Here is a 25,962-nt window from a genome sequence, read left to right as displayed (position 1 = left end):
TCTCTCTCTCTCTCTCTCTCTCTCTCTCTCTCATTTTTTAATGTTCTCTTTCCCCTTCTCTCTTTTATTATATTTCACTCTCCGGTGTTACTATTCCATCGTCTACAAATATGGTTGTGCTTCTACTGAAACAACATCGTCAAATCGCTATCACACTATGCATCTCATGAATGTTTTCCGATGTACTATTTATGTACCTAACTGAACAACTGCTCGGGGATTAACTGTTGTCGCTTCTCTGTCCTACTAATCTGTTTGAACATTGTCGATGCAACGTATTGCGCCTCGTCGCCCCCTAACCCTGCTTACTGTTGTCTTAACCGCGCTTCGTGTACTGCAATTAACAACCAAAACATCAACAACAACAACTCTGCAACCCGAAACTTCGAAAGGGTGTGCTACTCTGCCCTCAGACTCTATCGCAAAGCCGGAGATCCCGCTTAAGGCGTGCCTTCACAGAGGCTACGAACGAGATGACTTACGCTAGAACGGTATAGTTGGTTTACTTTCTAACTTAGAGCTTGCTTCAAGTTTCCGTCTATTTCCCCTTTAACCGATAGCATCCCAGCGATTCAGCTCTATTTATGTGCATCATTTAATCAAGTATATCATTTGTAGGTTTGATGCTGATATAGTTATTTAGTATAGCACGTCATTAGTTTCGGTAGTCAAGTATTTCGTGCTAGTCTAAAATACCAGTAGCCGATGGTTTCAGTTTTATTGCTATTTCCCTAAACCCTTCGGTAGCTTAACTGCGCTTTAGTTTCAATGTTTAAAGTAATCTAGTGCCGTTCATTATTATTTCTCTACGCAACCTAAAGAAGAGATTTTGATACTGTAGTAGCTAGTACAACATTACTTTAGCAAGCTATCACAATTTTCGTTTCGAATTTGACATTCGACTGTTCGCGGTAGCTGAAGTATTTTTTATTTATTTGAATATAATTTTACAGCACAGAAGTAAGCAATGACTGAATTGTAGTGCACCTTAAAGAATGCACTATATGTTTTTCAAAGCCTAGCATGTCAGTACAACAATAAAGTTACGATATCGCGATAACTCACTTGGCTTAACAAATTAGTTTAAATATGATCATCTAGTAACGTAAAATGTAGCTCTTCTCGCCAAATCAGTAGTGCAAAGTTAAACCGCATGAGCAATGTTTAGAGACAAATATTTATCATTAATTAAATCGAGTAAAATTTTTAGCAACACGACCAAAGCCGTTCTTTCTGAGTAAATTAGGTAAATATCAATCTCAAAAATTCATTGTAGTAGAACTTTTGAAATTGTGGAATTCAAACTGTGGCATAGTATTCTTAATAATGCATAGTTATTCTTTTTCTTCTGAAGCTGATTTTGACTGAATAAAAGCAGTTTGTAAAAAAAAATAAAAGCAGATATGTTGACCTTTTTAATGGATTGAATTGATTTTATCAGACTTGCAACCTTACAAAGGACATATAATTGCCTACATTTTTAACATCCTGATTTTTATACATAATTATATGTTAATTTACGGATTTATGTACTCTTGCAAGGCCGGTCTGGTGGTACAGTCGTCAACTCTTACGACGTAACAACATGTCCGTCATGGGTTCAAGCCCCGAATAGACCGTGCCCCCATACGTAGGACTGACTATCCTGCTATGGTAACAATAACTCACTGAAAGCCAAGCTCACTTCACTAGTGGGTACTGGCAGGCCTTGACCGACAGCGGTTATTGTGCCAAAGAAGAAGAGAAGTACTCTTGCAAAATAGCTATTACTATTATAAGTTACATATTAAGTATTAAGTATATAAAGCCGATTAATGAGGACGGCTCATGTTGTAACTTGTTTTTCCTTAAATCTATTTTTTGGTATACAGATAGTCTTCAATAAGATTACAAATAGCATTTGAACACATTTGACGCCTTGCTACTTGTTGAATTGATAAGGACTCACATATACTCCTAAAAGTAGAATAATCAGTCATGTTCATTTGCACATTTGCATGCTCTACATGAAGCTGCATCTTCAGTACAATTAAGATTTGAACTCTCGATTAGCCTGACCGATTACTATGTAAATAAATACATGAGAAGCAAACTAATGTTTTTAGTAATATTTTCGCTTATTTATTTCGCTTTTTATTTTTGCATTTCGCTTCTTTTATGTACTATGAGTATATTTTCGTATATGTAACATTAAAACTGATTTTGCAGATGCATAGATACTATTTTACAACTGCTAAAAACATTAAATTTTAAAACCGCATTTCTTACAATTACAAAATATCTAATGTATGTTCTCAAAATTAAATCTAATCTGCACTTATTGATAACTTCTTCTCCCCCACGGTAGTCGATAACCATAGTGGATTGATTATTCCACTTTGCTAGATTCCTCAACGGATCGTTGAACCATTGCATTGAAAAGTGTACTATAATTATGAATTCCACGCCCCAGTGCTCAACCGAAGCGCAATGTTAGAAACACTGCGAGCTTTAATGTCAGTCACAAACGCTATACGACGGGTCTGGGTGATGAATTTGATTAAAAAACTTTCCTCCACTGCTATCACCCGAACGGGAAGGATAAAAATCGAAACAAAGTTCAAAATTAATCTACTGATGCAATTTGCAGCTCGCTTTACCGTCTTGCCACAACCACCACAAGTTCCTTCGTCAACTCATGCTCGAACGCACGATGAAGAAATACGGGTTGACCCATTGCACTACATCGATACGCCGTCACATCAATAGGTAAGTGTATCGAAGTATATCGGTGCGCGGTTCCGTTTCTATACCCGTTTCAAACACTTTTTTGATACGCAAGAAGACGGCAGCATCAGCATTAGATAGCAAAAGACAAACTTTGTGATCGTGACTAATTTCTTTCGAGCGTTCGCTCCTGTCGGGTATAAAACACGCTGTTTATTCCTGTCTTCCGCAGCGAGAAGAAAGTGCACCTTGGGATCCATCTGCCTTTCTTCAGTTTTATTAATTGATGCCTTTGTTAGCATCACGGTTTCACACAAAAAGTCTCGCAAAAAAAAACGATCACAAAAATATTGCTCATCAGTTTGCAAGACATGGATTAAAATGGGTTTCAACCCCACGCGGTCAAAGCGAATCTGCGGTTTCAATAAGACCCATGGATGCGCTTCAAGTATCGCTTCGCTCACCAGTATTACGAGCAACATCTCGTCCATTTTAAATCTGAGCTCATAAATAAAGAAAAGAGTGAAAGGACTTAGAACTTTTTCCCGATGCGCTGAAGCTTATGAATTTTAGATAGAAACACGGGCACACGTCCTTTCGAGTCTGCCGTGGCGATAAGTTTCTACTCCGAAGCCAAGCAGCTAAATTTCGGTAGTTCAGCGAAGGTGTCGAATTCAATTTCGCTTTAGTGATTCAACTGCTATTCCACTGTGTTACAAAAACCACACGTGCCCATTTGCGACGGATGAAGGAGGGCAAGCATGACACAAGTGAATGCTGAAATCTGTTTTGTGAAAGTGCATCTGCAATGTAGAGAAGACATCACATTAAGGTGGTGGAAAAACTTTTATGCATATTAAACGGTCTTATCAAATTATCATAAAACAAGGATCAACCGTGGCTTAGTAAGGATATGCATGACAAATCATCGAAATGCAAACCAATTTCAATCCAATTTATAGAATTTATTTTTCGATCTGATGGATTTTGATTGTATAGGATTAACATAAGCAATACGGCCACATGACAATGCATTTTCAAGTTATCATGCTAATTTTAAATGCAACTGAATACAAAACCAATTGGGTTTCTTTTAAAAATACGCAACCGCGTTTTCCTACTCGGCAAAACAAATGACTTAATGTATATGCAGACGTTGTGAAAATAAATAGGGTGAAAAATGTGAGATTAAATTCTGGTTAATGAACAAAATATTTGTTGAAATATCTATGATGATTTTATTTTTATTTTCATATTGATAAAAAATGCACTTTATTGTTGCATTGTTTGAGATTTATCGCCAAGTTTACTACGTAAGCCACTTGAATGTAAAACAGATTTCCGTATAAAATGATTTTTGTATAACGAGGGAGTCACTGGAATGGTTTAAACTTGTTACGCAAGGATATTAACACACAAAAAACGACACAACGGTTCCGCCATCGTAAGATTATCTTACATTTGTACCAAAGTCTACGATGGCCATTATGGGATAGCGATGATCCGTATTGTATTAGTGAGCGTTTCTAAATGTATATCAATAATTTGAGCCATTTGAATCATTTATCCTCTATTTCATTAATTATGTTAAATGTTAATTGTTCACGATTTCAAATATTTATTTTCGATATTATGGGAAGTTGAAACATATGTATTGGTTGAGTATAGATTATTGAACTACCACTCAATACTCACTCCATAACATATCTTCATTGTCCTAACACCGAAGAAACTCTTTCAACGTTAAATCTAGTCCCAACACTATGTTGTCACACACACCTTTACCTCGCCCTTCGATTGGTATTTCCATTTGAAATCATTTCCTGTGCATGATTAATGATGTTATAGACATTCCGTGTCGAATCGCATCGTTTGCGGTTGGCATTTCACCATGTCCGCTTGGCAACGAATTCGTCACATTCTTCGTTCGCCAGAGAACGTGATTGTCGATACATTTCAATTGTAAGTTGCTTCAAATGACGGGTGTACATTACGTACAGAAGCACCTACTCACAGGAAAGGAACAAAAAGCATGTCCATATTTACCTTAGCACGCGAAAAGTGCTCCACAAAGCCATTACTCTAACTTCGTTGCTCGTTTTCTTCCCAATCTAGGCTACCATTAAGTAGGGCTTATTCAAGGACAAAGCGTGATCAGGAATGGGAAATGCCAACCATTCCGATGATATTGGAAATCGATCATTCCATGGCCCTAACCCTGATCTCAGCCAGTTAGCTTTGTTAAGCTATTGTTTCAAAGCTTTAGCCAAAGAACCAAATAAAGACGGCAAGGTAACGAGCAACGCGATTACAATTGGCATTGATTTTTCTGATAAAACTGGCAGATAATGAACAATTCATTGTCATACAGCAGCATACAGAACAGCATACAGATCATAATAAAAACTTGCAGCAACTTTTGTAGGTTTATTTGGATATAAACAACTTATCAAGTAAATTGAAAATGTGCGATATATTTTTAAACCAATTTTATATCTTAATTAATTTTATAATAATAATAATAAAAACAATTATAATAATAATAAAAATATATAATAATAATAATAATTATTATTATTATTATTAATATTATTTTTGTTTTTATTGTTATTATTATTATTATTATTATTATTATTATTATTATTATTATTATTATTATTATTGTGCTTATGATTATTATTATTATTATTATTATTATTATTATTATTATTATTATTATTATTATTATTATTATTATTATTATTATTATTATTATTATTATTATTATTATTTTTATTATTTTTATTATTATAATAATAATAATAATAATAAAAATAATAATAATAATAATTATTATTATTATTATTATTATTATTATTATTATTATTATTATTATTATTATTATTGTTATTATTATTATTATTATTATTATTATTATTATTATTATTATTATTATTATTATTATTATTATTATTATTATTATTATTATTATTATTATTATTATTATTATTATTATTATTATTATTATTATTATTATTATTATTATTTTTATTATTATTATTATTATTATTATTATTATTATTATTATTGATAATAAAAATAATAATTGTGTTTGATATTCTTAATCATAAATCAAAGTTAAACCTAAGATAGTTTTTAGGCCGACTGGATGGACTTCTTCATGAAACAATTAAACAAACAAAAAACAGAATTTTATTTATTAGAATCGGCAAGCTTCGCCATTACAAATAATTGATTTTTTTTAAGCTGATCATATGACAAAAACAAATCGTCTGGCCATAATATACCTGATATCAGCTTTTCTTACCTCATTTTATGATTTCTATTACTAGTTTTCTAGATATTTTTTCTGACGATGATAAATTTTTACTATTACTACAAAAGATATCCTAAAAATGTTAAACATTTTATTTCATTTGTATCACTAGAAAACTATATTATCCTTTCATAGCAGTGGGTTGAAACTCACAAAATAATACTTCCTTTATTAATGTTTTTAGAAAAAATGAAAATTTAAACAATTTTTCTCTTTGGTGTTCTCACTGCAACTCATGCTCATGTTAAACATCATTTCATAAACTTTGCCAAATCGACACGCTACTTCCATATGGCAAAAACATCCAGTTTTCCCGCCACTGACATTATGTCACAGCGGGTCATCCAAACGCCTTGGTCACCTTAATGGCGCCAAGTAAGTCCTACACAGCTGTCACTGTTAATATTTGCTGAATTTATTATTCTATATTACACATGATTTTTTATCCGTTTCTCGTTCACCTGATTAAACCATGAACTGAGTCATAATACTGAAAACAAAAGAATACATTCAGTAAATGAGTCGTTCTCATCTTCACATCGTTGAGACGAGCATGCGTTTTATTATTTTTATTTATGGCGACGCAAACCAAATAAAACGTAAATGCCAATCGCCCAACGATTACAAACATTTTACAAACATGTTACCATTACGAAACTTACTATGCGTGTTGAACTTATGTTTTTGTTTTAATGTATGTTAGCAGGTGCAGCATGCTCAATTTTGGACACTAAGGTGTATCAAAAATTTACTCAAAAACTGATACCACAGTGACCTTGCGTGATTGTACCATTCGGTCTTAGGCGCTATGAAACGTTCCGGCGGGTCGTTATGGAATTTTTCATAATTTAACGCACCCTAAACCTTCCCTTCTATGCCCAGTGGAATAGGCTTGCGGTCAAATCCATCTCATTGGTGGCTTGCAGCACCCTAACTGATCAGTCAAAGCATGAACCGACTTTCGTGAGCCCCTGCCAAACCCCATTCCCAACGGGAAAAAACCTTGTCGGGGCCTTTGAAACCTTTGAAACTGCCGAAAAAACCTATACCAAGGACGAGCTTAACGTTCGCCCTACCGTGCTTTCAAAAGGGCATCGGTGAAATGAGGTATTGCAAATAAAATATTTAGTTTTGCACGTAATCCATGTACCATTCACGGAACAGTTGTGTCCGTTCTTAAAACCGTTACAGGCACAACTACAATTGTAATTAACTTTTAACTTCAGTTATCTTTAACTTAAGTGTAACAAATGCTCAGATAGAGATACCTGAAAAAGCAATCGTAGTGTATTCCAAAATACATAAAGGTAACCGCTGCTCGAGTGATATTCAACCGTAGCAACTCGATTTAAGATGTGCTCGAATGCTGGAATCGTAAATATCACTCAGTTTGACAGTCAGATACCACCTGTCGCAGACTTATGCTAACTTATTTCAAGCGTTTTTGCTATGTTTTCTTTCCTTGCGTGGATAGACACACACATTGGAGCTGTGGTAGTTCATTCCACATTTACTAATGCATGTCTCCTGCTGCTACTGCACAATACATGCGCAAGCAATGCCACCATATATAAATTTACTGAGAATGTGTCCATATTGAATAGGCTCTCTCTTTCTCAGCTTCGTGAGAAAAATCTGATCATCTGCGCTTTCGCCGTTCATTATCAACAGAATAGCAAAGCCGGTGAGGGAGAATTGAAATGAGTATGATAAACTTATAATATATAATTGATATCGCGTCTTAAAATAACGTAGCAAAGGAAACATTTGAAATAATCGAACTGTAGAGATTGAACATGCAAACAACATGCAATACAATTTTTATTTGCAATGGAAACTCTCACTACGCACAGCTTACGACATTGTATGATATTTTTATTTGTTTCCATAGTTAACTAACGGAGAACATTGTTTCTGTATTTACTTGCTCATCCACATTCTCGTATCACATCGTACTCTCATCGCATTTTGCTACTCGAAACTCCATCTCTTTCCTAACATGCTCTCACGCATGTCTTATCCTTGTCTAATTAACACCGGAGCGGCAATTCGCTCTCTCAGAGTGTCAGGAGCGTTTCCCGGCTGTGTTTGAACACAACTATTGAATTTTCCTCTCCACAAAATGCACGGCACATCGTTTTCTTGCCTGAATTACTAACTAGGAAAGAGAGCGATGGTCCCAAGTCGTTTAGTGAGCGTGAACTTTCCTTCTGTTTTACTTACTACGCTCATTCTTTGCTACGTTAGTCTGTCTTCAGCGTTCGGTGAGCTTCGGTGTCGGACCGTTCGTGCACGGCGTACTCTCGAGTGTCTAATAAAATAGAGCAGTTTGTATTACAGCTGTATCAGAATTAGACAGTACGTGTTAGGGAGAAGACTGTGAAAATATATCCATCTGATTGACTTGTGAATGTGATTTGTATGCTTAGGTAGTTAAACAAAGAAGTTTCCTCAGAGCTGTTAAGTCTCAGCAACGAGGCTGCAACCGTGTGTCCTTTTACTTACTTCATCTGTGTTGAATCCGCTCTTATCAGCTTCTCCTATCACCACCGATACACGGTCTGGTGCTCTGCGTTGTTTTCCCTTGTGTTGGTGTTTGCATGTAGTGAGAGTAAGGAGAAAATGCAGCATCACACACAGAATCATTATCATCATCGTCTCCAACAGCAGCTGTCCATCGTGTAAAAATGGTGCTAAATTATCCAGCCAACGATGTTTTTCCGGCCAATAAATCTGTGCATAAGGCTATGTGTATGTGCGAATTGTATATGTTTACAATATTTATCGTTTTATATGGACAAAACGTTTTATATGGTCAGATTTTGAGTGGGAAATGATCTCTGGTACGATGCACGATGTGAGCGAAGCTTCCTTTCCTTACTTCAAGACGGATATGTGTGTGAATAGAGAGTGTACGTGTAAGAGAAAACACCGATAAGCGAGAGCGTTGTAGGTAGTGCAGTCACGAAAATGACAAAAAAACTATCTTACGCCCAGCCCTGCAATATGCTTGTACTGCCATTGTCCACGATAGAATTGTAGCGAATAGTTACGCTTTGGTAGCTTTGAGGAGCCAAGTCTTCTCGAACCTTTGCAGTGAGTCTGCAGTCCACTTGCCATGTCACTGTCAAACTTCATACATATGTCGTCGAAGAATGTGCTGTGTACGTTTTAAACAAATGTTTGAAAACAGAGGTGTAACTAGTCCTTCGTACATTAAACCCAGCAATTCACAATGTCTCAGGCTTATTTCAGCATGGTCTCAATACCTCACACAAATTTTTGTTTGTTTTCAGAAAGAGGAAACATTACCAAATTGCTCTGGAGTGGATGAGTGCGCGAGTGCTGTGTGCCTAGTGTTGTAATTCGTTCGTGTGAAATGTGTTAAATTGTTAAGGTTCGTTCGGCATCCTAAACGTCACAGAAGTGTGTTGGTGTTCGGCTACCGCAATAGATACAAAAAGAAAACATACATTTTTTTATCGCACCACCATTAAAAGATCTCGCCCCGAAAAGCCCTCGCTCTAATCGAATCGGTTGTCAATACTTGGCGGTGGGGGTTGAGAGCTTTCCGGTGCTTTTACTGAGGGTAAATACCCAAACGACCACAACCCAAAGGTGCTAGTAGCTTTTACCCCCCTGAAAACAGCTCGATTGTTTGTTGACCATATAAGAAACGAGCGGGTGGAAAAAGTTCCGACGGCTTACTTTTACGGTCAAAGTGCGAGCAATGGAAAGTCGTATTGCCTTTCCCACAGGCCACGAACGATAGCAAGGAAAGGCGGCTTGATAACGGTGCCATTTACGGGTCTCTCGTGGTACTGCTTCACCATCTCAAGCGGAGTCGCATTATTTTCTTGTTTTTTCGTTCAATAACGCACCGCCCTTGAGGTGTGCCCGGTTCACAAAGCCTAGCGGCAAGCATATTTTTTCGTGACAAACAACTAAATATCCTCCCAACGGTTATAACAGGATTCCACTACAATCTTTGTTCGCCGGGGTCCTTTTGGATTGCGTGATTAGAACACGAGACCGTAGTGGTGTGATGAGTGAGGCCATAGTAAACAATGGCAGTGGCAGCAACGAAATAAATACGTCCTACAAGGTGCGTGAAATGTGAAAGTGAAAGTGTGATTTAATGCTGTTTGTGTCGTTTCATGTGCTGTGTACTACGCGGCTGATAAAATCGCTCGGAAATTTGCCCAAGCAGATAAACATCCGCTAAAAGGAAGCAAAGCTCTGTTTTGGCATTCAAAAGGCGCTGAGAAACGCCCGGCGTTCCAATTACGCTATTCCCCATTGTGCCCCGTCTGCGGCATGAGTTTCGAAAGTGTTTCCAAAAGATTGAATAGTGTGTGGAATTTATGATAATTACTCTGGTAATTTCACACTCCTATTATGTTACGTAGTCTAGTTGAATCGTGTGTATATGTGTTGTAGATTGCTAATCGTTTTCTAACATTGCTTGGTAGTTGTGCATATTGTGTTTACTCTCACGTAACATCCTCCAAGAATCAGTGCCTTCTCATTATTAGCATAATTCTTAAATAAAGCATTCTTAACCAAAGTTACTCCACACATTGTAGCAACAGTTTCGTTGTCTTCTACAAAACACCAGGCTTCTCCATCGCCTTTCTTCGTACACCTAGTTCTTGGAGATTGATTTCTGTAACCCTTCTGTTTTCATAATTTATTGTCTCATACTTAATGTTACCATCTTCATGTACTATCGCATCATACATTCCAAACTCTATACAAAACGTACTGCGCGGCAGTTGTGCCTTAGACTCAAAAGCGTTCCTGTGAAATCTTGACTGACGCATTTCCAACCATAGTTCGGTTCGGTTGCAAAACAGCACCCGCAGACCCACAGACAGAGCGGAACTCTACGTGTACCAAATGACATTTTCTGTGCCGCTAATCACGTCCGTCACGATATGCATTTTGCGATGGATTATTGATGGCCTTCAATCATATCCGATAGCAGAGCGGTACCGTTGCACGAGACGACGTTCCACTGCGATGTACATACGAACCAACCGACACCCATTTGAATGGAACGGTGCTGATCAAATGCAAACCATTAAAGATTCGTCTGCCAACCGAACCACCCCGACGGACTGTCACCCCGGGAACATCGCCCTAACCAGACCGTTATTATTTGTGAACCGTTCAACGTGAGCCGATCCATCACTGATTTACTTACAAATTGAAACCTGATACGGAACGTCCATTTGTTCTCATTTGTGTGCACCGGATTCGGTTCGGCGCCGAAGTCACTGTTGTTGTTAAATATTCATTGCGTCTTCCAAGGCAAGATTGATAGATTCTTTGTGCGGTGACTGTTGTCTCGGCGTCATTACGCATGATTCCACAATAATGCACACTGTTTATTATTTCTGTTTCTTACCGCTATTTTGTGGGAGGTGGCTTTTCAAAACATAAATAAAACACTTCTGAAATGCAATGCCGTCGTCAGAAACCTCCCTGTAATCATTTGCTGCAGATCAACAAACAAATCACACGCATGAACTCTTCTAAGCTCTCTAGGTTGTGATGAAATTACGAACAAAACACTTGGTTTATTGTTACTTTCATCAAGTATCTAAACAATCTCATTAGAACGGCTCTATGTCTTTAGTAATTATTTTCCATTTTGAACTGCAGCGTCTTCTCTAGTGAGATGCAATTCTGTAAACGACCGATGTGGTACTTCATTAAATTAACGGCAGCCGTAGACAGCATGTGACACTAAAAGGCTATATCCCCACTCTCATGCATATACACATAACAGCCGGTGTTCCATTTGAGAGAAACTAGATCAACTGACTCGCATTTACAGTGTTAATCGATGACGTTTAGAGTGTAGCGATCATACGTACGTTAGTTCTTCCGAGCTAGCATGAATTTGCCTTGAATTCGGCCGCACCTTATCTTCATTTCGTTGCCAACAGCCTTACTATATTATCTGGTCCCCGGTTTGCTTTCTAATAGGCTCACACGTTTTCCCGGGGGCTGTGTGATGTTGTCCTGTCTCTCGGTTCATCCCCGACATGGCCCCACCAGCCATCCAGTCGAGTCTAGCTTGTCCGAAGCGCGCTCTTCATGTCTTTTCGCTAAAAATAACCCTTTATTAGCGACGGACTCCTCCGGTCCAGAGCAAGGGGGAGAGCAACAACACCACAACACGGTGAAAATACCGGTCGGTCTCATCCTAAATATACACTTTTGCGATCTAACATGTCTAAGAATGGTGGTTCCACTGACTTTACCGGCTCCGATACACTTGTTTTATGCCTGACTCCACAGTCATTCTTCACTGTCCCATACCTTGATGAAGATGGGAGAGCCAATTTCCCACCGCTTTGATAAAAGGGCACACATCATGCACCCCGTACAAAGCGCACTCACGGACGTATTCACTTCCGAAGCGGGTTTATCGTGCAAGCCAGTATTATTTTGTTAATAGCTGCTACACTATTGCGTTGACCATCGGCTCAGCTCAACGACCCCTATTTCTAAATGTAATACGGCCCTACCCCTCAGCCATCCGATTCTTGGTCCGCGTACGAGAGCTGATCGCCAACTACTTCAAGAGGTGGATAACAATCGTGGGGTGTTGGTGAAATCCGAGTGACGTACGGGACGTGCTTCCCATACACAGCGGATACACAGATACGCTTTAAGCACAAAAAAGTTTAAAAATAACCTCCAGCATCAGCGGCAGCAATTCTGCTCTTTTAATTACTCACTTCTAATCGTAGCTAATCGCAAACTCATCCTCATCCAACATCGTGCAGCTACCATCGTCGTAAAGTCTGTGCTCGAGGAAACTAAATACCTTGGCCACTGTTGGTCAGGGCCCCAAGAACGGTAACAAAAAAATCTACAAACACAGTGCCACTAACAAAAATCGTATCAGGAACAAAAGCGATACAAGAGGTTTCTGTCGAACAGGTGAGCCGTGTGGTTTCTCACATGTTGAGCAAACCGTAGTGCGAAACGGAAAGACTGGGTGTAACACATTTTCCGCACATCTGCCCGGAATTCGGAACCTCAGCCAACCAAACAGTGCACGGTTGTGTTGTTGTTGAAGACGAAATAGTATAGTATAGTGACAACGGCCGGCAGACCCGTCCACGTGGCATGCCGTAATGATAAGTGGAAGGCTCACTGCTAGCCAACTAGGCGATGATTGACGAGTAGTATGATCAATAAACAGTTCGACAGTCGTACAAACCTGAAAGTGTCGGGAAACGGATTGGCCAATATTAACAGGTGTGCGTTAAGAAAAGTACATTTGTTCCTGCTCCAAGGGATCTTCATCCGTTGCCAATGAATCCCCAGATTGTCTGACCACGATCGATCGGACGAAGAAAGTGATAAATGTCTTGACGTGATCACATCAGCCGAATCCCTGAAACACAAGGTGATTGTGCATTTTCTTCTCGTTCCTGTTTCCCGTTTGCCCATGTTTTGCTACCATTGTACCGGGAACTGCTTTTTAAGATGTTTTTTCATAGATTTTCCTTTTTCTTACAAAGGCTTTCTGTACACCAACTCGCTCGCACGTCTCAAGATAGCAAGCTTTGCTAAATATACCAGTTTTTAAATTTAGTTTTACGTCCTTCCTATAGTCATCATTTTTTTTCGTGCGAACGTTAGCTGATCGTTGGTTTTGCTTTATCTTTCCTTACGCCCCACATTTATTGTTACACGTCCATCCCAGTTTGGATGCTGTGTGATTTGAATGCTTTACAGTTCTTATCCGTTTTTCTTTACCGTTCTTCGTTTACTCTGCATGATCTTGAAATTTCAGCAAAAAAAATTTTCCAGGTCTTAAAAGTACTTAATAGTGTGTTTTTCCTTCTTCTTCTACATACGCTCTATTTCCTCCAGTTTCTACAAGCTTATTTCATAGATTTACCGTTTTTAGTCCATCACGTAATCCTTGGAGCGTACGCCACATCCATCCATTAGCTTATGGTGGAGTAGGTGCTAGGAGAAATTCTAGATGCACTGTGCACTAAATGTGTAATGTAATGTCGAGCAAAGCTCTCAGATGGGAGAAATTTCGCACCATTCCATGCTGCAGTGATTATTAAATAAATAAACCTGTCACGGAAAGCAAACACCAACGAGGTGTGGACATTGAAAATGCTTCCTTCCTTATACACACCATACTGACTGGCATCGTCCAGGAGGTGCATAAATACAATCGAGCTTTTGGCAAGCCGAGTTTTTTTTTTTTTCAATTTGCACGCTACCCTCTTTGCCTAGCCGCTTGCCGCACAAGAAGCCCTGTTGGTTGAGGGCGCCTTTCGGTAGGACGATGCCGAGATTGGGTAATACACCTTTTGTGCACCTTAAAACATAGCAAGGCACGATTCATCCGCAACGTGGGGATGCACTTGTGTTGCTTCCTGCTTTTGCTTGGAATATTCTAACGTCGAGCTCAAAAGTGTAAAAGTGTGCCCCCTTAAAGAGCTTATGCAAGTTTATGTATACCGTTTTAGTACTACACATTTATATTGGATGAGGTTTCTCGCTAACCTTGAAAAGTGTTTTCCTAATTTCCTGTCGATACACTCGCATTCTGTTTCAACGATTTGATTTTGAATTTAGTCGTAAAATATGTTTGTACCTTTTCTCAACCGAACAACAACACGGAGAAGGTGGGATCTAACTCCTTTGTCTTAACAACAAAGGGCTATCACTTGGCCCTGAACAGTAAATGTATCCAAATTGATCTGGTCACAGAAAACCACCTCAAGCTTACGCGCACGCAGGGTCGTAAAAATTGCTACCTGGCCCTTTTACATAATCGAAACTTAATGAAAAACAAGTCACCTCCTAATGGCGAATATTTTATGGTCTCAAGCCAGGATCAAACCCTTCCGCTTACCATGTGAACACTCTTACCGGACGGAATTCCACCGACCAGCTGTGTATTACGTTGAACTTTCCCAAGGTTTGCCCTCCGCATTGCCATCGGTCTGGTTTGGGTCAATGGTATGGCTGCTACATTGGTGACGGTTCCCATCTTACGAAATCGATCAGCAGCCCGGAAGGTGGAGGGTGATATATTTCAACAGCTGCCACTGACTGCTGGCCTGAAAATAGACTGTCACTGTCCCTGTTTTCGGACCAAACAGCTACGCACTAGCAAGGAAGAAATAATTAGAGCACCAACTCTTACATCTAATTAATGCGTTTTTTTGCCTAAGCGATAGCTGAATTCGAGTCATTTGAATCAGAATTTTTCAGCTAATAACCAAAAGCCAAAAGAACAAGAAAACAAACATACACAATCATACACATACACACCTTCCTTGACGGTTAACATTAACACATAATACAGCATAGTACTGTCTGTCCTATTGGTAACCTATAACTTGGATGTGGAAGGTGAAAAAAACTACTCTTGCTTAACCGTGTCGTATGTAACTGAAATGTAAAGCTCACTCTTTTAAAAGATGTGAAGTATATCCTTCGCTGTTTCCAAATTCATTTTTCTCAACTTTGAGCTCACGCAGCGAGCCGTCGACTACGTTTTTTTTATTTTTCGGTTGGTTTACTGTTTCGATCCTTTCGCCAAATTATTACTCCTACGAAATGGTTGCGCCAATTTAAAAAAAGTACTGCCAAACACCAAAACAAACAAAAAATAAACTGAAGCACTTCTACATAGATACATACATATTAAGCGATGCATGTAAGGGCATGGACAATCCGAAACATTGACCAGTCGAAACCATGGGTAGACTCGCGTAAAATACGTTGTAGCGAGAATTTTTCATATTTTTAACCTTTAAACCATTCAAAGGAGATTATTTCACCTCACAAATTCCTCAGAGTCAGAAAGCTGAACGGTTACTTACAGTCTACCAGATAGGAAAAGAAAATGGGGCGAAAAACTGATGCGTGAATGGCAGCAAACGGAATACGCGATTTGTAACACGGCGGAAAATTACGTCGGATCAAGATCGGATGGCAGTAGCAGCAGCCGGCAAAATCGAAACTCACGAAAGACCCGAGCAAATCTGCTCCGTCTGTTGGCAGTGGTATTAAATTTTATGTTTCATGTGTTTAATGTAAAATTTACGATCAATCAATGGGCCAGTTAGTTGAGGTTGGTGCACAATATCTTTTTTCCCCTTTTTCGTTTCAACCAAAAGGGGTCGCTGTTTTTTACGCCACGCATTGTAGGTCCCTACGCTGTTTTCCACTTTAAATGACCGTATTGGTTGGAGACGGGAGCAATAAATATGCAACATCCTACCCCACAATGAAGCCCAACTCTTGCGGCATGATGCAATATGAGCGATGGGATGATGACATAGCTGACGGTTGTGGTTTTTTGTTTTATCTCGCACCACAGCCGTAGCACATCCTCCATGGCCGAGGTAAACCCTCTACATAAAACAGTGGCCGGCGATACTAGCCGGGTTTCATGTGCAATAATTATTTATGAGTTACAAAAAATCCGTCAAGAATACAATTGGTCAAGTGGTTGAGGTAAAGCGTTATATGCGATGTGGTTTGCTGTATATATTATTTGCTTGCCACCCATATTTGGCCATTCAGTTCAAAGACATTTGCAATCAAATTGATGTTCTTCTGCTGTGAAATATTTTTTGTTATGCTTCTGTTGCTTCTGTTAAGGTTTAAGTGCATCTGTTACCTCAATTACATCTCCTAAATGGCCTCCTCTTCTCTCAAGATTATTTCGAACGCGGTGCAAGATCTTGTTGGGTCGATTTCGCGTTGGAACCAACCAGAAGAAGAAAAAATACTTCAAAATGTGCTGTTTTTGCTTCTGAATTTACGTGGCTTAGTATATTATTGGAGAAGATCTTTTTCTTTGCACTTGAGTACGATGCGAAGCAGCCAAAAATAGCCCACCGACCGTGTGAGCAAAAAAGGTGTAACAGACGGCGGAAAAGAAAACGGCCCCTCCTCTCCGAGCCCCTTCATACCGCACGCGATAAACGAACGACCAAAAACCATACCAAAACATTTCCTCCACATCAACAATGTTCGATGATCAACGAAAACAGCGATCAGCGAGTGAGTGAAACGATCTTGAGAGTAGAGGGAAGAAAAAAAAGCAAACAAATGTCGACATAAAAACGCACACCCAACCCATCCAGCCCTGCTAAACGGATAGTCGTGCCACAGGCAAACGCCGCTTTCCGTGCCAGAGTAGTCGCTCTGATGCGGTTGCGGTGAGTGTGAATGAGGCGGGTTGACTGTTTAATGTTACATCGTTGCATAAGTGATGGGCAGGTCAATTAATTAATAATCACTGCTGGGTGGGTAGCAACCGCATCATCACGCTCGCCAGTTACAGCATGTGAGAGCCATTGGCTTTCCGATGACTTCCCCTGGAGGAATTAGCAAAGGTGCTGGAAATAGTTGCCGAACACGCTGTTGTTGCATAAATGTTTGCACTCTATTGGAGTTGGAGCGCAAAAAGGACTTTGCTGATTAGCTTTTTCGCACGGTTTGATAAGTAACATGCCTATCAAAAATCTTCTCAGAAGAGTACATTGAATACTCGAATAAACCTTAAAAACGCGCCTTGGCACGATGCTTTTTACTGAACGCGATGTTTATTGTTATGTATACATTCTTTAAAACAACACTGTATTGTTTCCTAGAGTGTATCTGTTGCCAAAATTAAAATTTTATATCAATTCTTTATACATATTTAAATGTTGGCCTGTTTGAATATGTCTCGCAGTTTCAAGTCGTCCTATATATTGTGTGATATTGCCACTTCGATTGACTTATTTATATATAACCTACTTGCTTTATACAACCATCTCAATCCCAATCAATAATATAATGTTAGGAATCATGCTAATATTGTGCTAAATTATTAAATAAATAATATAGACACAATAAACGACTGCCCTCTAGCCTGATAACACAAATCAAATCCTTTGGTTGCTTCCAAGTTATCACGGACATGAACGATATAATGCGAAACGGAATCAACAACCAGTAGTAACGATACACACGAAAGCGATTGTAGTCAATAAACAGTTTAGTTGTAGCCTACCTGTTCCCAATACCCCTCTCCCTCGCCCTCCCCCTTCACCAACCAATGCTTCCCCTATTTTTATCATTCCTTCCTTCCACCAGAGGTGCACCTGAAGTGCACCCAATCCCATTTGCGTACTTGACCGTCGGTATGAATGAGGTGGAAATGCATGGCACAGCGATACGATGGGCGTCCGCTTTCTAACTCTTTTCTCGAACCTTTGAAGAGTTCGAGTCCTAGTGGTTTGCAATGAGTTATGCGGTAAAGTGGAAGTCGCGGTGACGTTTGGCTACCCCCGAGCCCGAAACTCATCGGTTAGGCAAGGTTGTGGGGATCTAAAAAAATATATAAACTGGCTTAATAATTGAGCACACGTTATGTAATGGTGGAATCAACAGAGGAGGTTTCTCATCCGTCCAGTAAGGGGGTACGGTGGAGCTAAAAGGGAGAAACAAAAACTCAACCTACCATCGATCGGAACCGTACCCATCTGTCAATGTTTGTAGTTTACTGTTCGTGGAAGCCTGCCCAACGATGGCACGTCGTTGTAAAGTGTCTTTTCTCCCAGTTCTATTGATTTTCTTCCAATTACGGTCGAGTGGTATCGGTGGCATCGTGAATTAATTAGTGTAGCCCACTCACTTCTGCTCCCAATCTAATGGAGCAGCTTTTTATCCATAAAATCAGCTGGATTGCAAACCGTGGCCGCTGGCATTAGGGGACAGTGTAGTAAGATATTTTGTCTATACGATGAATTTTCTTCCTTCGAGTTTTAACGGAGTTTCATATTGACAATTTTTAAACAAAGCAAATATATTATGGTACTTCGCTAAATCATACGCTGAACCATTCATACTCAACATTACGTGGTGATAAATCACTTACTTCTTACTGATTGTACGTACTGAAAAACCATTATCAATAAATCATTTCTTACGTAAAGCAAACTGTTCTACTGCCATGACAAAGAACGAATGTCAATCTCAGACCATCCACGCTTTTTTAAACATCTAACTTTTCCGGCAAACTTTTATTTTTGAATCTCAAAAACTTTTACCACCATCTGTGTCATCTTTCTTGCGCTCATGTAACTTGAGCTTTTTTTTCTTCTTGTAAGTGCTTCTCCCTTGAGCAACACCTCAACTCACAAAACGTCCTAAAAGGTAATCCAGTCATTAATGGCTATCGCGCACCAAGGGAATGTGCGATCATTTTATGCACCATTAAACATAAAATGTGCATATTTTTCGTGTCTGCCAGAGGACAATTGAATTTTTTCCCTCCGTTTCACACTGCTTCTAGTTTAAATTGTAAGTGAGTATGTGTGGGTTCCCAGGAATGTGAGAAGATCATTTTATTTCTTATAAAGGCACATCATTTCACAGGAGCAAAGGAAAAAAAACGAAACAACCAAAGTGCGCCGGTTCAACCGTCCACGAATGAAAGTTCCTTCCATTATGATGAATCAAACGATGGCGTCGTTTTTTCATTGATCCAAAATGTTCCTTATTTCATCTTGTTGTAAACTATATTGAATGGTGGTCCTTCAATACCAAATTAAAGAGATCGATTTTTGAAATGAACAACCACTTAAGCAGCTTTTCTTGTACATGTAAATCATACGCACATGAACGTACATCGGTGTCCATCTTTGCTGCACTTCTAATTCCATTTACTGGACACCACCGAAGTAAAAATGGCATACACGTATGCTGACCCACATTGGGCAAAATTTGCTTCGGACAGGCAGGTTTTTCCTCGATTTAACAAGCTTCCTGACAATCGTACTGTCATACCGCAGTTATTCCGCACGGTTGCACGACTAAGTAACGGTTCACCGACCCGGTACGCCTGTGACATGTGTTATTAGCATACTACGTGTCACGCACCTGGCCATCCAAAGCAGATGGGCGCGATTAGACGCAAACGGCCTGCCGTGGTCATGTGCGCAACCAACCGAAACGGCAATTGTTATTGTAGTTATGTGCAAAAGATGCGGACAGTCTGATGCATCCTCCTGTCTTGCGCGAAACTAACAAACTACTTGATGAAGAGTAATGGCCAATCGTGATGGATTCTATCCTTCTTTCCTCACCAATCGGCACAGTGCACACATGGGATATCCCTTTCATATACGTCCCATTCGTCATCGTATTTATGTGAGTCATGCTATTGCATACAGCATTAAAAAAGGCAGAGAAATTATTATTTTTAGACTTTTGGGCACTGAGGGAACGTTACGTGTCCGTCGTTATTTTTTCTCGTTCACTTTCAGACAATCCTATGCAACGAAAGAACATACGGTGGGGTGCTGCACTGTTACTCATTTCAATGTTATATTACATAGGCCCGTACTGTTTGCTAACACGTCTCTCGTGACTGCAATTCCATAACGGTTGTACCAGTCTCTTCTATTACAGTACGGCACGGTCTGACAGCTAGACGAGGTAAACGTGCCCGAGACCTGGTCGTTGGCTTAAGGTTATGCTGAACGCCATAGGAGCAGTAAAAAGAGTGCACAGACAGCAGCAGTCCTTAATTAAAATACTACAACTTTCGTACCATTCATTTGAGAGCATTAAAGAGACAAGAAGACAGGGGAAACACCAGACACCGATTCGCAGAACAATGCTATGGGTAGACCGGCAACCACGATCTAATACTATTTACTATTTAACCAGGAACAGTTATGTAGTCGTTCTAATTAGTTTTAGTTTGTACAGACTAACGATGATCAAATAGCTGCCAAAAAATGAAATTATAACTTAGACGGTAGCACATCACAACCCCCGTCTGTTTTTAACGCTTGTACCCACTTGCCTACGTCCACTGCGTAACTATTCCGAAGGTGCATTACTAGGTACGTCACATCTTAATGGAAACACGCTGACGAGCTAGCTAGGAAAGCAAGCACGATGAGCCAAAGGAAAAATGTTTATTTTCGGTGGTGGAAGGAAAAACTAAAGGAATGTAAATCTTTTTGACATTTTACAACTAAGTAAAGTGTATAGACAGCAGGACAATACATCAATTTATTCCCAGCACTTGTGCTGGTCTATGCCTATAGGCTAATATAGTCAAAAAAGAAAAATTATCAAACGTAAATGGTAAACTTTTGCTTTGGACCAGAGAATCACATTGCAACGAGACAAAATGTATGTTTTCAACGGGGTATTAACATTCTTGACATTCTTGGGATAAAATCTTTTTAATTTACGCTACAAGCTTTACGGTCATTGCCAGCAGTACGCAGGGTAACTAAGTTTGTACCGGTCTTGTATCATAGTATCGAATAGTTAGCCCGTATGTTAAGTGCTGCATTTCAAACGGTCATCAAGATAATTAAAATTGTTCCGGCTAGGTGGCCATTCTCTTAAATTTATGTATGTAGTATAGAGGTTTCCAGCACTTAATCTAATTTCCAATGTGCCTGTTCAGAGAGGGTGCCGTCGAGTCTACTTCCCTAAAAACAAGTTCACTTCCTTTAAGAAAAACCAAGAAATTATCCTAAAATTATGAACACCCCTACAAACCCTTTAAATATCATAACTTAATATTACCTGCAGTTTACTTTTAAGTATAGTAGCACGTTTGAATCATTTTTTAATCGATAAAAAAACAATAAAAAAAGTTGAAACATTGTTTAAATGAAAAATACCTACTATATTGCGAAAAACCAATACACAGCTTGTATAACGTTCACAGTCACGAAACTAAAACAATAGCGAAACAAAATCCCTGCATGTAGTAAATTGATTTTATGCTTTTATAATTTTATGATTTTATGTGTTGGCAAAGGTACATGTTATGGGGATTGTCCGTTAATTGTAAACGATTTTAGTCGCCTTGAAAAGAGCCGAGCGGGAAGCGTAACAGACAACGTTTCTACGTCTCCTAAAGCTGGTGTCGCCGTTCCGTTGTATTCACTTTACCTTTAAGTGATGAGTTCAATAATTTGATTAATTTACATTAAATAGGATAAGCAATCATACAGGGTTCTCCAGGAGTTCTCATAGCTGTGGGACACTTTATTCATTCTTTCTAAAATGAAATGAACTAAATGTAACGAGAATTGGACTCTACAGCACTCTTTTTGGACAAATCAAATAGGAATTTTCAAGAATCCTGTCCAAAAAGGGTACTATAAAATTCACTTCCCACAAGAAAGAGCCAAGGAAGTGTCCCACAACTATGAGAATCCCTGGAAAACTCTGTAAAACTTAAATAGCAACACTATAAAATTATTTTCCTTAATATTAAATTTGTAAACTAAGCTAATTTTATTGTGCTATAACCTGGGTCAGTCTCATATTACGGTTTTTACCTTCCATTCTCCTTGACGTCAAATGTTTGAATTAAAGCTTTTCTTTTATTCCCACTGTCACATTTACAAAACACTTCAGCATCTTATGTTCATAAAAAAATATCTAATTTAGTACCCATTAATCCCCTCTAAAACCCATACACTCCGAACATCAGCCTAAAAAAAAATATTATTTTCCGAAATCGAAAAAGTTTGAAGATGAAATATAATGAAATTGTTCATACTGCGCGGATACTTGCTTCGTGACGTTCTCACTACCAACAAATTTTGAAAGTTGGCGAGGTACAATTTATGACCATAGTAAATGGTCTTTTTTTCTGGTGACATTTTCTGTTTTCCTCTCCAACAATTGGACAGTTGTAGGCTACCCACTATATGGGTGGTTTATACAGGTAAGAAATATTTATCATAGCGTTCTGTTTCGCTACAAAAGCATACGCTACCACACATCGAGCATGCGAGGGCTCATCAATTGTGAGGCTTTTGTCGGTTTTAACAAGACGTAAGTTTCCCATTAGTTTCTGTAGATGGTTCATAAATCACCTACCATCCGTTTTCAAATGCTTGCCGTCACCAATCTCGCTGCAGTTGACGAAACGTTACTGGAATAAAAACTTCAACGAGTCGGTTCGGAGTGCCGACCGCACCATCACCGGCTCTCGTAACCTGTTCCAAATGTTGGTTTCGCACAAACGTGCAAAATATTGCTACGTGTTGGCCCGTACTGAGCCGACGTACGGCACGTGGGCGATGTCGAAGCGTACATCCACGACAAGAACATGCCGCTTCGATGTCACACGATACACATCATCATCAGCTTGGTGGTGATGGTGAGATGGCAGGAAAATATAAAAAATAAGGACACACCAACAGCAGATGGCCAATCGCAAACCTTCAGCGTTCAGCGGATGGCAACAGATCATGCGTTTGCCACATTTTCCTACCGGTCATTGGGCACGGCGGACGGGATCGGAATGCTTACTTGGTTGCGTTTCTCATTCCACCGAGGCAACATCGCGGCCAACGACGAAGCGGGGATAAGATATTAATAAAACATCTTTATGTTTACTCTCACTCACTCCCACTGCAACTCAAACTTTCCCATCGAATGTCACTAATGCGTAAAAGGCATAAGTGTAAAGAATTGGTGCTCTCGTTCTGCTTTCAACGACCAAACCGGAACGTCATGTGACCATCGCCAAAGTGGGGAAAAAGTGGGTCATATTCGGGTGATATAGTTTGACGCTGTATCTACACGTTCCTGTTAATTGCATACCATAATAATAACAAATGACGAATCTTGGCGCACTTTAAGAATACGAACAAAGGCCAATCTATACAACCCACCATAGTCGTGGCAGAGGGTAACCTTGAATTTAGCTTCAATATTATTCTTTGCCTGGAGAAATTTACTATCATTTTGAAATAGTTTAAATTATTATTTTTTATTACTTTTCTACAAAAAACATAGCTAAAATCTACTTACAGCTTTCGACAAAATAGAGAAAAACCGTTAATCCAATCAAATCAAACTAATGCCTTAGGTGTTCATAAACTTTCACTCAACCCATCACCGCACAAATAGTAAGAAAGATGTCTCATTTATTCCGTACGGATTTTTCGACTTCCTCGAGCCTCCTTGTGTCTATAAAAAAGATACTACTCCATCAAGACAGCAAAAAAGACTAACCGATCTCGAGCTTCATCTTCTCAAACTTTGCACCTTCCTTCTACCTGTTTGTTTGTCCTGACAAACTTCTTCGCTAAACGAGTGTAGCTGCTCTTGCTAAGTTTTCCGCAAGCATGACGATATTTATCTTTCGTAAGGCTTGCAGGTGTGCGCCAGCGGCTAGCAGATTAGCATAAATTTGTAGTTCAACGTTTTCTTCTACCTAAGTCAAACGGTCATCCTCCGTTCACCACAGCAATCGTCCCGCGTGCCCATCCGTCCACAAAATTGTGCAGAATAGCTTGTTGCCAATGCTCTCAAACAACTTTCATGCACCACCCACCATCCTGAAGGTGATAATTTCCGGTGGAACACCACCGTCTCCGTTGAACGGTCAAACCAAATACTCCTTTCCGTCATATCGAGGCAAACGCCATTTAGAGAAGCTGGGTGCCACGCATCGCTCGTTGTCAAAGCCGTTTTACCGCCGCGGCTCACTACGGCCGAGATTCAATTAGCGCTTAAATTTATCACTCAATTATGACTTCAGCTCTGCAATAAGCAAAACAATGATACGGCTTTCAAGCGACCGGTTCAGGCGAACAAAAGCGGCCTGAAGGGTCCAACGAAACCTCGGCGGACCGGAAGGATCAGCCACGTGGAGAACGATTTATATGTTCTTTTAAGGAATGTCCTTGTTCTTATCGTAAATCGCTTAACTTTTCGCGAGAAATCATTTACACCTCTAATCTAGTCCCAGACTAGTATGAGTCTACCAGTTTTAGTATGCGCTAACATCAAACGGGGAAATAAAAGGCGAAGTTTACAAACAATGGGTTTGGCATCGAACGATTACTTGCATTACCAGTTTTTTTACCCTAACTTGGATAATTTGGCCCAAAAGTTTGCCGAAATAAGTTTTGATGGCCTTTTTTTATTTCATACATTTTATTTACTTTTGAAAAAGCCTGGAAAAATTGTTCAAAATTTGGTGCGTGAGAAAATCTTTCCAGCTTGGGAAAACATGATAATTATTTAAATTGCTCCAACTCCTCGTTGCCGAGCGTTACAGGAAGCCTCCTATCGATGGGTCTATGGCAATATTTTAACGAGGAAAACCATCTACATCCCCCAAAGAGGCGTTCTGTGTATCTTTGCTGATTTTCTTTTTTTATTGCTTTACCTAAAATAATACCCATCTCAAGTGGTTCGTGTTGATGCGACAGTGAATGGAATTGACAGATTATCATTGTTTGCTTTGGAGTATCATTATTCATTGTACAAAATAAATCTAATAGAAATATTTTTAGTATTGATTTGCCGTAATTTATCAGCGATGTTTTTTTGCTGTATAGGCTGCCTTTGATTGTGTAAATTTTTAATCTTTTTATTATAAAACGTTGTACCTATAAGTGAACAACATTTTTAAAGTTAAACATTTATACAATATTTACCATGTATTATATTTACTCTCTTATCAAACCATAGTTTCCAGGATAACACATACAAATCAAACGCTATGCTCTGAGAAAAAAATGATTCTTATCTACAAGGCGCCGTTTTATTTGCTTTATCCAATCACGAGAAAATTACATGCGTACCATTTTTGTCTAAACAATACATGGAAAGTCTAAATTTTTGGAGTTTCACCTCCTAGCGTTTTCGAATAGCAGAGAGTAGGTACGCAAACGCAATCAGACGCGCGGTAATAAAACCGGTGTACACATGCCGATGAAACATCGGCAGGACCCCATCGGGTCTTGCACGAGTACCTACCACAATAGACACTTGGCCTCACCTCACCGTATGTTATATACGAGAGGTTCCAATGGTTGCGTCTGATTCGCGCAGTTTCACTTATTGCTAACAATATTGCTGCTTCCAATTTCATCCCTCCT

General features: G+C 39.2%; 1 protein-coding gene across 33 annotated transcripts in view; it reads left to right on the top strand.

Moving 5' to 3' along the window:
* LOC1275242 (small conductance calcium-activated potassium channel protein) overlaps nucleotides 1–25,962 on the top strand; it is a 128,586-nt gene that overhangs the window by 28,949 nt on the left and 73,675 nt on the right. For 8 of the 33 annotated variants that reach the window (XR_009766604.1, XR_009766605.1, XM_061663002.1 and 5 more), the window contains one exon: nucleotides 414–491. The exons of 2 other annotated variants lie outside the window; for them this stretch is intronic. Coding sequence is in view for 17 of the 31 variants with exons in the window: in XM_061663002.1 (XP_061518986.1) it covers nucleotides 414–491 (78 nt within the window). In the remaining 14 variants the exon portion in view is untranslated. Of the gene's footprint in view, nucleotides 1–392; nucleotides 492–8,249; nucleotides 8,452–8,689; nucleotides 8,774–9,033; nucleotides 9,187–9,318; nucleotides 10,402–12,786; nucleotides 13,452–25,962 lie in introns of those variants that run through there. 23 more of the 33 variants (XM_061663006.1, XM_061663004.1, XM_061663010.1 and 20 more) reach the window with 22 other exon arrangements.

This window comes from Anopheles gambiae, chromosome 3, assembly GCF_943734735.2.
Source record: "Anopheles gambiae chromosome 3, idAnoGambNW_F1_1, whole genome shotgun sequence".
Taxonomy (NCBI): Eukaryota; Metazoa; Arthropoda; class Insecta; order Diptera; family Culicidae; genus Anopheles; species Anopheles gambiae.
The sequence above is the reverse complement of the archived record's forward strand: the minus strand, read 5'-3'. Positions and strand labels throughout refer to the sequence as shown.